This window comes from Olea europaea, chromosome 2 (genome assembly GCF_002742605.1).
Source record: "Olea europaea var. sylvestris chromosome 2, O_europaea_v1, whole genome shotgun sequence".
In the NCBI taxonomy this organism is placed as follows: domain Eukaryota; kingdom Viridiplantae; phylum Streptophyta; class Magnoliopsida; order Lamiales; family Oleaceae; genus Olea; species Olea europaea.
In genome coordinates, this window is record NC_036238.1 from 11928090 (window position 1) to 11943025 (window position 14936).

At 35.3% G+C, this 14936-nt stretch overlaps 1 protein-coding gene across 4 annotated transcripts; it reads right to left on the reverse strand.

Moving 5' to 3' along the window:
• Positions 1-770: 770 nt before the first annotated feature.
• On the reverse strand, positions 771-13465 carry LOC111411024 (protein tesmin/TSO1-like CXC 5). 4 transcript variants are annotated; one of them, XM_023041604.1, is made up of 8 exons: positions 12730-13465; positions 11457-11567; positions 9962-10139; positions 2692-3048; positions 2498-2619; positions 2329-2423; positions 1327-1776; positions 771-1228 (listed from the first exon to the last, which is right to left on the reverse strand). In XM_023041604.1, exons 1-8 carry the CDS (start codon positions 13092-13094, stop codon positions 1068-1070), a joined length of 1839 nt encoding a protein of 612 aa, XP_022897372.1. In that variant the 5' UTR covers positions 13095-13465; the 3' UTR covers positions 771-1067. The 4 variants fall into 4 exon arrangements, with proteins under 4 accessions (XP_022897372.1, XP_022897378.1, XP_022897384.1 ...); XM_023041610.1 differs by having other exon boundaries at positions 2498-2601; positions 12730-13464; XM_023041616.1 differs by having other exon boundaries at positions 1327-1743; positions 12730-13464.
• Positions 13466-14936: the final 1471 nt, after the last annotated feature.

The following is a 14936-nucleotide window of genomic DNA, read 5'->3' on the forward strand; positions in this document are numbered from 1 at the left end:
TAGAGTTTGTGATATTGTGAGTCGACTCTCAGTTACATTTTCTATTATCATATGTGGATACAGCATGGTTTGTCTCTTCTGCGCAAATTTCTTTGGGTCCCTTGTTGAATTAGCCCTTGTTTGATCGGTATTATCAAAAAAACTTATTTTTTCAAATTCATTTTCAATTACACATTCTTACAATAAATACTTTTCACGTAAATCCAAATTTTTTTCTGTTTTTTAACCACACATTATCTAAAAATTCACTATTACAAAATTCATTTTCAACAGCAAATGAAGCTCAAACATAGGCTTAATTTCTACAATTTTTGTTCTCATGCACAGTTGCACTACGTTTTCTACAAAAATGTCTCGTTCTCCATAAATTTGAGATAAACTACACCTTGTATAGATAAGAATCAGTCACGAAGGGTGACAAAATTTTACACATTCTTTATCCGGTTCATCTTCATATTTCTATCTGGACACGAGACAATGAAAGGGTCGGAGTTTTAATCTCCACCCCACATCTCGAAAATCCCCACGTAGGACGGGATCAGAAGGGCTGTCCCGGCCCTGTTAACATCCCAAGGCAATGAGACTGGAGGTTTGGGGAAGAAGAAACGTTATATTTTTACACTAACATTATTTTATATCAAGCAAATTAGTGCATTTCTCAATCAGTTTTGGTCATGTGTATTCTAGTCATAGATCATTAATCTACAAAACGTCCAAGTTTGAAGTTAAAAGAGCCACATAATTTGCATTTAAAGATGTTCCTAAGAAACTTCTTCAATAATATTTGTAAAATTTTAAATTAAGTTAATGTATCAGTGAATACATAAAAATGTTTCAGACTCTACCCAATCCTAGCTAACAATGGACTCTATTTAATGTTTGCCGCTGCACCACAAACCAGCCTAATATTACAGAGATCAGCATATTTCTGTGTAAATGTCTTTTCCTAAACATTTACATCTCTCTTTAGTTTTTGGTACTACAACCCCATTTTCACAGCGTACGCTGGGGGCAGATACTTTTTGAATGTGGCTCATTATTGGCAGCAACTACTGCTGCAATACTACCTATTGAAGATGTCCCGGGTGGTTAAACACCAACTTTCCAACACCATTGCTAATTGGTTGTTGTGGACTCCTTGTATCAGTTCTCACATATTTCGTGCCATTGCTGGTTAGCTCATTTTGCTGATGTGATTCTGTTTGTGCCAACGAAGAATACTTCGTTTCTGCACATGCAACAAATGAGTCAGTATTTTGCACATGACCAATGTAAAGAGTGTATTTGTAGGACAAGATGCAAAATGAAGAGGAAACATAAACTAGCCTTTTATTTCTCCTAATGTGATGAGTCTGTTAAGACAGTCACGGAATTTTGTCAAAACAATTCTTTCTTGCTCTGCATAGGTTTCAGTCAGATCTTGCCTATTCAGTGACTGTGTAGTCACAACATTATGGCCTGGTAGCCCATTAGGGGTGACATCAGGAGTAAATATTGTATCTTGTTCATCGCACATCAAAGCTAGTGTACTGGGAGACATTGGCCTTCCTTGTGAGTCATCAGCTCCATTGGAAGTAGACTCCTCCGAGTTTTTCGTCTCAGCCTGGTTTCCACTTGAGAGAGCATCAATCAAAGGTTTCTCGGCTCTTACATTGTTTGGGGATTGACATTGATCTTGCATTGATGAAGCCGGCAAGTTTTTTCTAGGGTTTTCTGCCCGGTTTTCTGCAGCTTTTCTTTGCTCTGGAAGAATATGATTTAGAGCATTTTCAAGTACTGAAAAGGGCAAAAATTAATCATATCCATCGACAAGCAATAAGTTCTTAAATGTACTTCATCAGCATTTTTTGAAATGCCGTGAAGGATCTCTTATGTTGTTGAAGCAATATGTGGAACCACTTCATCTAAAAGCCTAAATTGTGTATTCGACTTTCGCTTTTAAGACAAAGATCAAAACACATCGTCTTGAAATATAATTTAGTAGAGACGCACTTGGGTATCAAAAGGTGGTTCCTAATAAATTATCTGGGATCCATAACTTTCTCAAAACTATTGAAGGAACTATTACACTATCTTTAATAAAACTATCTGGCACTGAATATATTCTTCAGTATTAACTTGTGTATTTGACAAATTTCATACAACAGTCTACAGATTTGATGAAGGCTTCCATCTTCTTGTTAATATTTTGAAGGAATTTTTCCTGAACACATCATTGCTAGCTAGTAGAGTACGCCTCTTATAAACAATAGGAACTAAGATGTGCTGATAATTTAAATAACACGACTGATCTGAGAGACTTGGGAGTCTTCACAAATCTATATGTACCTGCAAGCATCTTGGCAGCTTCTCCAGAGTAGACCACTAACACTGAGCAAAGTTCCTTCAAGTCCTGGGGTTGAATGATACCATCTAGGAGAGATCTTCAGACATCATGCACTTGTTAGTTGTCTAAACTAGTACTTAAGGACTTCCAGATAGAAGGTAACATTTATACCTGTAGGTAAATTTTGAAGGGCCCAAAGTTAATGCATTACCAGCACAAGGACCAGGAATCAATGGCAATGAAGAGGAAGGTAAGGAAGCCTTGATTTGGTCTGCCTGTAAATAGAAAGTATTCTTCAGATAAAAGTCAAACAATGTTCCACCACTCTAAGAAGTATGTCAATTTTAACATCACATTATATTTACCTGTTGAAAATGCCGGAGCTTCTGCATAGGATCTTCTACTGTTGATCCAAAGAAGAGTTCCTGACCTTTTCTTTTCTTGTTCATTGGAGGAGATCCATATCCAGAGGTTCCAATAGCATCAGTGATGGCAGCATTTGCTGCCTGCTGGATGTATGCCATGTTGTGGGCATGATCTCCATGAAACAGAGCTTGCCTCTCTTCACTCCCCTCATAGTTTTTGCAGTCCAAGCATTTACAGTTTTCAGAACAAAGAATATTTGCTTGGAAGCACTCACAGTACTTCTTGAGGCATCCTGATTTCTTGCAGTGGCATCCTTTGTTATGCTTTGCCAAGACTAAACCTTCCCCAATTTCTTCCTAAATATATTTCAAATCAGTTCAAAACATGCCAAACATACACAAAAAAACCTAAAAAAGCAAGTTTAAGATGTATTCCATTATATAATGATGTTGGTTTCTTCAACACAGCTCATTGGTAGTTATTAAAAAAATGACATTAAGGTTCGACTGTCTAAGTTATAGAATTTCATTAACTCCACAGAAATGTTCTTGCTCAATGACTTAAGCCTATTTTCCACGACAAACAATAGATTTAGTCATAAACATGGGATCGGCTACGTGAATCCTTTTTCATGGAAAATAACATATTTATTCTAAAACTTGGGATCAGCTACATGAATACTTTTTGTGACATCTATTTTATCCCATACGACTTCTACAAAAAAGTAAAATAAAATCAAAAGTTTTGTCTCCACATCATGTCATATAAGAATTGTTCTACCTCTCTCGCTTCTAAAATGCTCCACGGAGATCACATCACTCTTGTGAACAAGAGCTTCCTTGGTCCATAATTATTTTCCCAATAATTTAAGTTATCCTTCCTTTAATTTATTCTCACCTCCTGATTTCACCTCTATATTTCCTTATTCTTATATTACCCCAGCACAGCGACACATCCATCTTAATGTCTCTTCTATACAAAGTGCATGATATGGGCATTATATGCTTTAATGTTAATAATCATTTTAGATTCATCTATTCACTTTCTAGAATTGATATTTTAACTTGACAAGTAACTTCCAACCAACGTAAAATGCCTATCATGTTTCCATTTCTTTCAATCCACTTTAAACTCGTGCATTAGATCTGGTTTAAGTCATATTATTAGCAATTTAATCTAAATTCCTAATATACTCACTCCTTCAAACAATAGAATCCTTTATCAGAGCTCCCTTATCATATGTTTTCTCTATTATGGCTAAAAGAACAGTATATATGTTCCACTTTAGTAAACCTTAACAAAAGCCTTTATATTTCAAAATGCTCTTTCAAATTTCTAATATTTACCATCTCATAGTCTTGCTCACTAAAACTATAACATCAGTTAATGACATAAACTATAACCCTCATCTTGGACATAGCAATTGGATGTGCAGCATAAATCGGGGAACTAATTAATCCTTATAAAATGGGAAGTCAAAGGCTAATTATTAGCTGATTTGCTGATGATGGTTGATTGCTAGTTGATTCCATAATTGTATAAATTAAGGCTGACTTTAAGAGTATTCCACGATTGTAGGTTAGTAATTTAGGAAGTTTTTTTCTTTTTTGTAGCATAAAAACAGCTATATAATTGCATAAATTCATGACTTTGTAACACGGTGAAATATACATATTCAGACAGATTGACATGATATCAGAGCTATTTTCTATACCAAAATACTTTGTTGTCTAAATCTCTCGTAATATCCTAGTTTAGCCCTTTCGCGAGGCTCTTTGGTTTTCTAGTCAATTTTGTGGATCTTAGGGGTGTGGTTTCTTGGAAAAAAATTTGTTGTTTCTTGGCTGCTTTATATCTGCAGTTTGAAGGTATTAGTTGAGGTTTTTTATCAAGGTCTCTTGATACCTAGTGAGTTCAATCTTTTATGGATATTGTGGTGCAAGTTTTCTGAGCTTCTTTTCTTATGAGCAGATTTAGTTTGTTGCACATTGCCTGAATTCTTTTCTGGAGTATATGTGCACTAGAAGTCAATATTGTTTCATTATGTCACAAGAAAACACTTGTGCGTTATAATGGAAAAAATCGTTTGGCCTGGGAATTCCAATTCAGAAGTCAATATTGTTTCATGATGTCACGAGAAACACTACTGTGCGTTTTAATGGAAAAGATCGTTTGGCCTGGATTTCCAATTTAGAATGTTTGTGAAAGGGAAGGAGTTGTGGGCCATATAGATGGCAAGGGTAAAGCTCCTAGCAGTGGAATTCAATGAGAAAGCAAGGATGCAATAGTAGTTTCTTGGCTGTTGTGATCTATTGAGCATCACATGATGAAAAATCATCATTCATTCACAACTACTAAAAAGATATGGGAATATTTGAGGCATATCTACAGTCAACACAACAATGCTAGAAGGTTTCACCTGGAGTTGGAGATCGGTAACTATAGCCAAGGTCATCTATCTATTGAACTGTCCTATAGTAGGTTTCTCCATTATGGAGTATTCGGGCATTATTCATGCTAAGTTCCTCAAGACCATTAGGTGCAGTTCAGAAGGTTCATGCAAAGAGTCAGAGATTTCAATTTATGATGAAGTTGAGATCAGAATTTGAAACTATCCGATCAAGCTTGCTAATAAAAAATCGCCAGCTGGAACATGAGTAAAAGCTAGATCCTCCTTTAGTTTAGGAGATTGAAAGGACATCGTGATTCCTTCCCTCTTTGATGTTTATCTTTGTGAATTGTTAAGACACGAGTAGTCGTCGTCCACCCAACTTGGAATGACGTAAGATAGGATTCAATACAACTTTGCGAACTTAACCTATGCCCCTTAGAGAAGAAGGAAAAACCAATCAAAAATTCAATGCTATAACTACAAGGATTATGGACATATTGTGTGAAATTGCAGCAAGAAATTTTGCAACTATTGTAAGGAGGATGGCCATATCATTAGGGAATGTCGAATACGACTCCAAGATAGACAGGCACAGGCATTTTGTATGAATGGTCAAATCCCATGGCTTCAGATCTTTTACGAAATGTTGCAACCACCTCGACTGGACTAGTGGGTAATAATTAGCCTAGACTCATACCCTAGATGGTGCAAGAAATGATTACATCAACTATCTCCGCTTTTAGAATTCAAGGTAAGAATTTTCAACTCCCACCTTCTTGGTTTGTTGATTCGAGTGCTTCAAACCTTATGACTAGCAGCATAGATATGTTATATGGTATTCGCAAGTATGAAGATGCTCAATACATTTAGATTGCTAATAGCAGTTTGCTTCCTACTACTATTGTTAGTACTCCTGGACATGGTTTCAAATAATTTTTTGTATCACTAAAGTTGCCTACAAACTTGATTTCTGTCTACCAATTGGCGGATACTAACCGCGATGTTCATTTTTCTTGTGGTGGTTGTATTATGCGTGATCAAGTGTCTAGGAAGGTGATCATAAATGGGCCTAGAGTGGGACGTTTGTTTTCTCTATTTCTATACCTATTTTAATGTCTTTAACTTGTACTACAGTACCGAATAAAAGTGAGGATATGACATAAAAGATTGAACCATTCAGATTCCATAGCATTAACACGTCTAATGAAACATGGTCAATGGGAATAAAGATCAGTTTTTAGTTCTGTTTCAACTGTGCTATATATAAAGTTAGCAAAAGCAAGAGCTTACATTTTCCTATGCATGGAAGTCATGCTACAAAAATTATTTAAGGTCATTCATTATGATGTTTGGGGCATCAGTCCAATCATTTCACATGCTCAATACAAGTCTTTATGACTTTCATCGATGATTATAGTCGTTTCACATGAGTGTTTCTTCAATTTAAACCTAACATGATATGTATTTCTGACCTTTGTTGCTCGAATTAAAACATAATTTTTCACTTGAATTAAAGTCTTACATTCTGATTTAGGGATGGCAATAAAATCGGCCCCGCCCTGAACAGGTTGGCGGGGCATGGTGGGGCACCCTGTCGTGGAACCCACCCCGTGAAGGAAAAAAAAATTTTAAAAAAAAAGATCAAAAATAATTTTATTTCTAAACAATTCACCCGTTAAAAACTAATTTTGAATTTGTATTTTATTCTCTAATAATAACATAATTCGAAACTTTAAAAATGTAAAAAAAATAAAAAATTAAATGGGACAACAAACGAGGCAAAAAGTTGCCCCGTCCCCGCCCCGACCTGCCTCAGGATGCGGGGTGAGGCTGGGTTTGGGGAAAACCCCCGTTGCCATCACTATTCTGATTCAGGGGAATATATATCTTACAATTTTCAAAATTACTTAAAGTAGAAGGATATCCTTTTTCAACACTATTGTCCCTACACCCCTCCACAAAAAGGGGTAGTTGGCCCAAGATTTGATATCTCTTCGATGTTGTTTGTACTCCCTTAATTGAATCTTCTGCTCCAACTAAAATCTTAGTTAAAGCTTCATATACTATCATTTACTTGATTAATGACTTGCCTGTGCAGACCATGCAATTTGACTATTCATACCACTGCATGTTAGGTAGTCATCCTGAGTATAAATTCATTCATACTTTTAGGCGTGTTCGTTTTTGTCCAGTTGTCACCCACTAAACATTACAAATTTGTTGTCCAATCTACATGATGTGGTCTTATTGGGTATATATGTATAGTACTGCTTAGAAAGGTTTTGTTTATCATAACGCTATAGCTAACAAAGTTTGAACGTCTAGAAATGAAAGTTTCCTTGAAAATCAATATTTCCATCGGCCTCAAATCCTTTCGATAGCTGATCTTCCATGATTCAATGATGTGTCATACATGATTAGCTTTTCGGGAAATTTTCAAACGAACAATTTCAATGAAATCTTTCAATTTCTTATTTTACTAAGTTCAACTTTATGTATTCCTCTATCCATAGAGTACATTGAATGTACAGAAATGGCTATAACAGAGTTTCTCTTATTCGTATTAACAGCTACTCTAGGAGGAATGTTTTTATGTGGTGCTAACGATTTAATAACTATCTTTGTAGCTCCAAAATGTTTCAGTTTATGCTCCTACCTATTATCTGGATATACCAAGAAAGATGTACGGTTTAATGAGGCTAATGACGTCCATGCCCAATTGACATTGGACCTCGACGGCATAACAGGGTTACTCGACATTAGATATGGTTTTCCTCATACATGATTTACTGTATCTTTGGATATTATAGCAGTGCCTCGTTCTTATTCTCTGTCATCTCCACAAGCTTGTTGGCAGCCAGCTATGCAAGAAGAGCTTCAGGCACTACATGAAACGAAACTTCTTATTCTACATTATCTAACTGCTATCTAAATGATCTCCTAATTATTACTTACAAAAAAAATTCTCATTCTATACTGTCTAATTGCTATATAATTGATCTCTCGATGAAGAGTTTCCTATTTTAAGATTTTGTACAATTTAGTGTCTACATCTAAAAAATAATATGTATAATGACCAACTAATGCACCAGCCTACAGACCCTAACAACCTAGTAGTACTTAGCATAATAACTTACGGGTATATCGAAAGAGATGGTATAGCTGCATAAAAACCATGTGCTAGCTTGTTAATAGACTACATAGGCACAAATTGATTAATAGTAAACTAAGAAATACATAAACATCACGAGAAACGGATACAGACGCACACGAGATGAACATGCCAACAAGTGATTTATTAGAAAACTAGGACACGTCAATACAAATAATATTAACATTTTTCTTTGTGGTGCAAATCAAATTAAAAAGATGCTTAAATAATGTTTACTTTTTTATTTGGTCAATAAGTTAGTGCACATTGAATCTGTAGGGTATGTTGAATCAATAGAAGAATGTAACATTCTCTTAAACTGTGCGCCTCTTTATTATTAAAAAAAAAAAGGCACATTTTAAATAGCGTAAAAAATGTCTCTCTTAAAATACGATGTAAATCAGCCTTATTGTCTTAAGAAATTTATTAGATTCAACCTGGGTGTTTACATTATGATACAGTGCACCATCACCACTCCTATCTACATCAGAAATTATAAAAACTTACTATTTGTTTCATATAACCTAGCAACAGCTCCTCTTCCACCATGAGACTTTCTATAAGGCAAAGGAAGAATAACCACTGATGAACCTTTTAGGTTTTCATGCTAGTTTAGTTGCAAATAAGTATCCACAGAGAAGAGTTGACTATAATAAGATTTTCTCTCGAGTTCTAGAATACACCACCATAAAATTTGTTCTAGCCTTAGTTGCCAACTTCAACTTAGAGCGAGAATGAATAGATGTCAAATCTGTCTTTCCTGAGCTTAGAAGATGACCTAGATGAACCATACAATGGGATTTAATCAAGAACAAAATCAGGATTTAGCGTATCTTCTTAGCACATCACTATATAGATTGAAGTAATCATCAAGGAAATAATAAAAATGGTTTGAAGCGTTTGTATTTCAAATTGTCTTCAAGTGAAGTCATCATGATAGCATCATAAATTACTCAAGGATAGAATATCGGAAGCTGTCTATCTACCACTATATGTAGATGATATGCCTATAGTTAAGTAAAACATACAGGCATTCAAAAGATAAAGAGGACACTTGGTCTGATTTATTGTCTTTGGTCAGGCTATAAAGATACAGGGATGGACATTAAAAGGGACAAAAAAATAGCATAATGAGTCCTCGAGTCAAAAGATTTACATACAAAAGATAAAGGTTTTAATGCAGCGAAAAGTGAGATTAACACAATAAGAGCATGATTGGCTATGCTTAAAAGCTGGTCAAAGTTAATTTTATGTAACTTAACAATTTCCAAATGTGTTACTAGAAAACAAGTTGCTTCTTTTAATAGGTTTTGGCAAAAAATTAAAGGATTTTTTTATAAAGCCAGACATGGGCTACTTAACAAAAAAAATGTTGACTTTTTTAAAGTTTGACCAAGTACCCTCAACTTTACAACAGAAACACAGCATTGACATAGTATACAAGTTTCTGGTCATTTGCCATATTTATTTTACTTTAAGTAGTTTCTTTGCCAAACAGAAATTTACATTGAAGTACATTTTACCTAAATATACCAACAAAATTGTAAACTTATCTTTTTTGCTTAAAAGTGACTTCTTCTTTAAGCTTAGACAAACATGCTTTGAATCCAAAGACTCGTTTAATTCATGTTCAATTGAGATGCGGTCAATGAGAAGCTAATCACAGAAAAGTCCTCTAGCAAATCAATTGTAAAGCATAGGCAACCATTTTAAGTTTTGATAGTACCCTACAATCACGAGCTCCATGTGGACTGCTAGCAATTTTTGGCCTGAAAGCTTGTGGATTACGCTCCAGTGTAGCTTCAACTGCTTCTCGTCTGGCATCGTCATTTTCAATATTGTTATGACAATTGACACAGTTGCATCCATCGCAATATACGCCAGATGCAAAGCATTCGCAATACCTGACCATTAAATGAGTATGTATCATAAAAAATAAATATATAAATAAAAAACCACATACCAAAGCAGCTTGCAGTTTACACCCACATGCTTAATTTAGTAGGAGAATTCAAACCATTGGACAGTCAGCAACCCAGACAAAATTATCAGTTCAGAAAATGTACAATTTAATAGAAAAGGTGTGCACAGTTCACACGATTTCTCAGAGGACACAAAAGGTATTTATCACAGTCAACAAAATTCTTCAAAGAATTGTAAATAGTCTTCTTTATTGCCCAGTTGCCACCATAAGTTAGATAATGGTTAATAAATGAACATACAACTAAGTCTTTTGGATATTTGTTACCCAATAGGTTCCATAGTTATCTTATAAAAGATTATTTCACTAAACAATGTTGCTAAAAGGGAAAGAGATTACTTAACATCAAGTAAAGATATCAATATTGATCCATGATGATGGGCGCCTTCTATATGCTATAAACATCAGTTAAGATCTCTATAAATATCCATTAATACTGCTGGTATTCTGATTCAGCAACTAGTGAAATACCTGTGGCTAGACTCATGGTATCCTCAAACACATTAGAATAGTATAAGGTTATCAGCTCTATCTGCACACACATAAGGGAGTGGTAACACTTGTCAATATAAATTACATATAGTTGAAAGACCTGAATTGGAACCTTTTTTTTTTTTAATGACCGTGAGTGTCCGGACCAACTTATGCGCACCTCGACTAATCCCACGAGATCCTGAAGTTTACAGTCGAGTACTCACCTCAGTGGTCTGTGAGGACTCGAATTATGATCATTGGGGATCAAATACAAAGGCTGACCACTGATCTACCCATTAGGGTTGACCAGAATTGGAATTATCTCCGAAGGATTCTATCAGTTAGCTAGTCCTCCAATAGTTCAGTTACAAAACATAGGCAAATTCCTGCCAAGACCACTAATATATGGCTAAAGTTCAAAATGTGAAAGCAAGAAGGCTGTTCCATGTCCTTGATTTTGACATTGTTGGGGACTATACATGCACCAGCTGGAAAATAGACTATATACTAAACCAAGCACGTAAAAGTTGGCTCAAAAACCAATTGAAAAGGGCAGAAAGTTAGAGAAGGCTATTCTAACCCCCCCCCCCCCTTCCCCGGGGCACTCATACTGAATCCTTCAATTTCCCAATTTTACTACCATATTAGCTGTTGCTTAAGCTGTAGCATTCACTATATTATTTCACGACAAGAATGTGAAGGAATCAACATATTTCTGAGTGACTTTACCATAACACTAAAGGCATGAAATATGACAACTACTTACAACTTTAAACACCGTGAGTGTTTGCAATTACACTGCTTTTGCTTTTTTGGAGTACCGTCTTTAACTTCAGCTTGGTTTTGCCTTGACCGCGCTCTTGGGGATTCGGGTTTCCTGAAGGAATGAAGACTGAATTATAACATAATATTAAGAGAACTGTCTTGGTATATCAATTTATATGCTGCATACATAATATAGGCATGAGTAGATATCATTAGAAAATTAATTAAGGTATCAATAGCTTATCCTTTTCACTATCTAACAATACGAAAAGTAAAAGAACCAAAATGGAGAACCATTCCGGAATTAGCTTTAATATTTCGTCTTCAAATTACTAGGCTTCAGAGAAGGAGAATGGAACAAGGAGAATTTGCTGGAATGTACTTCTGAATCTTTATGAACTATGATGCAAAGAAAAATGGAAAAAATATGAAATAAATTCAAATGAACGCAAATGGTATTAACCCAAATATTTGTCGCAAGCAAACTAAAGGCAAGAAAATACATGGGAACCTTCTCATGCACACGGCACATGATTGTTTATCAGTGGACCAAAAACAAAACTAGCAGCAAAATCAGAACTTACACTTAAGGCATAAAGTTTCTGTAGAATTACTTGGTGAGGCAAAAAGAATGCAAAATATGATGTTTGAAGCAAAGAATAGGGATTAGCATCCACATTTGTAGTGATGTAACCCACAAATTACGCATCAACAGAGTTAAAAACAGAAGAGTCAAATAGAAAATGACTTGAAAGAGTCATATACATAAAGACTTCCACCAAAGTTTCTAACTGAACAGGCTAAATTATATTTTGAAGGGCCAGAAAGCATTTTGAACAATCAAGTCTATTTGACTTTCAAATTTCTATAATCGAATAAATGACAAATTTTTCTACTGGGGAAACTCCTTTATATAAAGAAAGAATTCTAAGATTATTCTAAAAATGATGAATGCTCAAAATGAAAAGATTGAAACTTTGTGACTATATTGAAATATAATTATCTTACATAAACATCAAGATTGACATAAAGCTTGACATAATTGAACAGTGTAAAACACAATAATCTTTTCCATCCAATCATCTACTACCACGTGCAATTTTGTCAAGCTTTCTATCAAATCCTCCTGGCAAAATAGTTTTATCCATTGAAATAAAAGACCAGCAAACCAAACCGATTTTTATAAATTTTAAACTTTAGCTCTCACTAAATCTATTTTCTCCAAAACATCCAAATTGCCTAACAAATTGAAATTTGAAGAAGAAAAGACTCACAGAGCAGGTCGCATAGAAGGATGAGAGGATGCCGCAGCCGATTGTGGGGCTTGTTGCATTGTCACAAATGGCATCTGTGGCAGCGGCGGCGCCTTTGGAGGCTGATTTTTTGGCTTCACTAACCGTGGCTGCTGCTGCTGCTGCTGCTGCAGAGGCTGGCTCAGATGGCTCAGCGTCTGTATTTGTTGCGGTTGAGAGACCTCCGGCAACGCCAATCCCACTGATGATGATGCGCCATCTCCGAACCCCGTAAAATCCAGTTGCCTCGCCGGCTTCCTCACAGGAAAATCCGCGGCAGCTGCCGGAGTAGCATCTGATTGCTGCGGCCCTTTTGGAAGGAAATCACCTCCCTCACTTTGTTCCATTAGATAATGGAACTAATTTAACGCAATTTTCCGTATCAATCAACACGACTTATACAAGTTTCCTCACAGGAACACCAAAAAATTGAACAGATTCCAAATTCAAAATCTAAAAAGGTCAAAAATCAGTAATTAAAGAGAGTATCTCTGTTCACACAGGTCACATTCAAACAAAATTCCAATAATTATGTCAGGCTCTATAATTCCTTACTAATAAAACCTCAATCAAGAAGCCTCTTGATCCGTATATACGTATAGAATTACGTATGTAAAATACGAATAATTTGTCTAAGAAAAAAAAGGAGTACTGGAGGAGGGATTTTCGAAAGGGAAGGGGTTGGAGGCTTTGAGTGCTCCTCCCTCTCTAGCCAAGCTTTTGAAATTCAATTTTGCAAATTTTGTACGGTCGGATTTAGCTGAGTATCTCATCGTACGGTTTCACCAAGAATAATTAATCCAACAGGTTAAATTCATAGAAGCCACCAAGGTGGGTTTTGGACCGTCGGATGGCGTCTAATGTTCGAGGACAATTGTAGCATGTTGTGAAGAATTGTCCAGTGCGGTCAATTCCAACTTGCTACTTAACTCAGACCTGCCACGTCATGAGTAGTTGTTATATGATTGGACGGTTTATAATGGTGTAATAAGGTCGTGAGTAGGTTAATATTTGTAAGAGAATAATGAGATTCTGTTCCCAAAAAGGAAAAAATGACTTAAAATAAAAATAATAACATTATGGCGCTACATTGCTGAACGGCGTTGACTAGCGGGTAAATTGTGAGCGAGCGAATTAAGAAATTTGCTCTAACGATATAACGAGAATCGATGCTTATATAAATTTATTGATAATTTTTAACTTTGATTCCATTTGTTTTTCATTTTTATAAAAATGAGAATGAAAAATATAATCGTTATGGACCCCACAAAAGATATAGAAATTCAAATATGATGACTTGACATAATAGATAACGTTCATATTTTTCATTTTAATAAGAAAAGAATGGAAAACAAACAGAGGCTTTAATTTAAATGCTGAGGCTAACCATAAGTTTATCCATTAAGGAACAAGCTACTTGTACCTGAGCGTTTACACATCTGGTTACACATCACACATGTGAGGGGTGTGTAACTGGGCATGTAAACGCCCGAGTACAAATGAAATTTCCGATCAATCAATCACCAATGAATTTACTTGAGACTACAATCATGTTTAACATTAAATGAGAATCGGTGCTTAGTAAATCATTCGTATTTGTTCCATAACTAGTAAATGAAATGAAGGAATAGGTAAGTTCTAATTAAAGGAATAGTTACATCCCACTCCAAATAATTCGATTTCATATATGGAAGGAATCTAGATTTCTTTCTTCATTTTCCCCCAACGCTTGAATAATTTTAAGAATAGAATTTTGGGGTTTAATTATTTTTAAAACGTTAAAAACTCGTCAGAAATTGATTTTTGGAACGGAGTTCACATATCAAAATTTAATTGCAGTGGAAGTCACCTAATTTCCACACTAGCTTCAATTAGGTAATTGAAGTTTAATTTACAGCAGTGAAGTCCTTAATTAAATGAGCTAATTGGAGTTGGTGTGACGATTGGGTGGGTGTCAATACGATTAATCCACTAAGAATAATATAGAAAGGTCTTTCAACCCCCGAAAAAATAATAATAATAAAATAAATAAAATAAAATAATTGATCTTTATTAGTCAAATAGACAAAATTCGTCATTATAACCAATGAAGCTACAAAATCGATAGGTTGGGGACCATTTCCACCAATAAGTGTATGTTGGGTACGAAGTTGCAACAAAGTTGATAGGATAGGGCCTGATGCTTGAAT

Coding starts and splice junctions, on each gene's coding strand:
- LOC111411024 (XM_023041604.1), bottom strand. CDS start 13,094: ATGGAACAAAGTGAGGGAGGTGATTTCCTTCCAAAAGGGCCGCAGCAA. Junction 2,424..2,497: donor CCTTCAAAATTTACCTACAG/GTATAAATGTTA, acceptor TGATGTCTGAAG/ATCTCTCCTAGATGGTATCA. Junction 1,229..1,326: donor CACATTAGGAGAAATAAAAG/GCTAGTTTATGT, acceptor TTGCATGTGCAG/AAACGAAGTATTCTTCGTTG.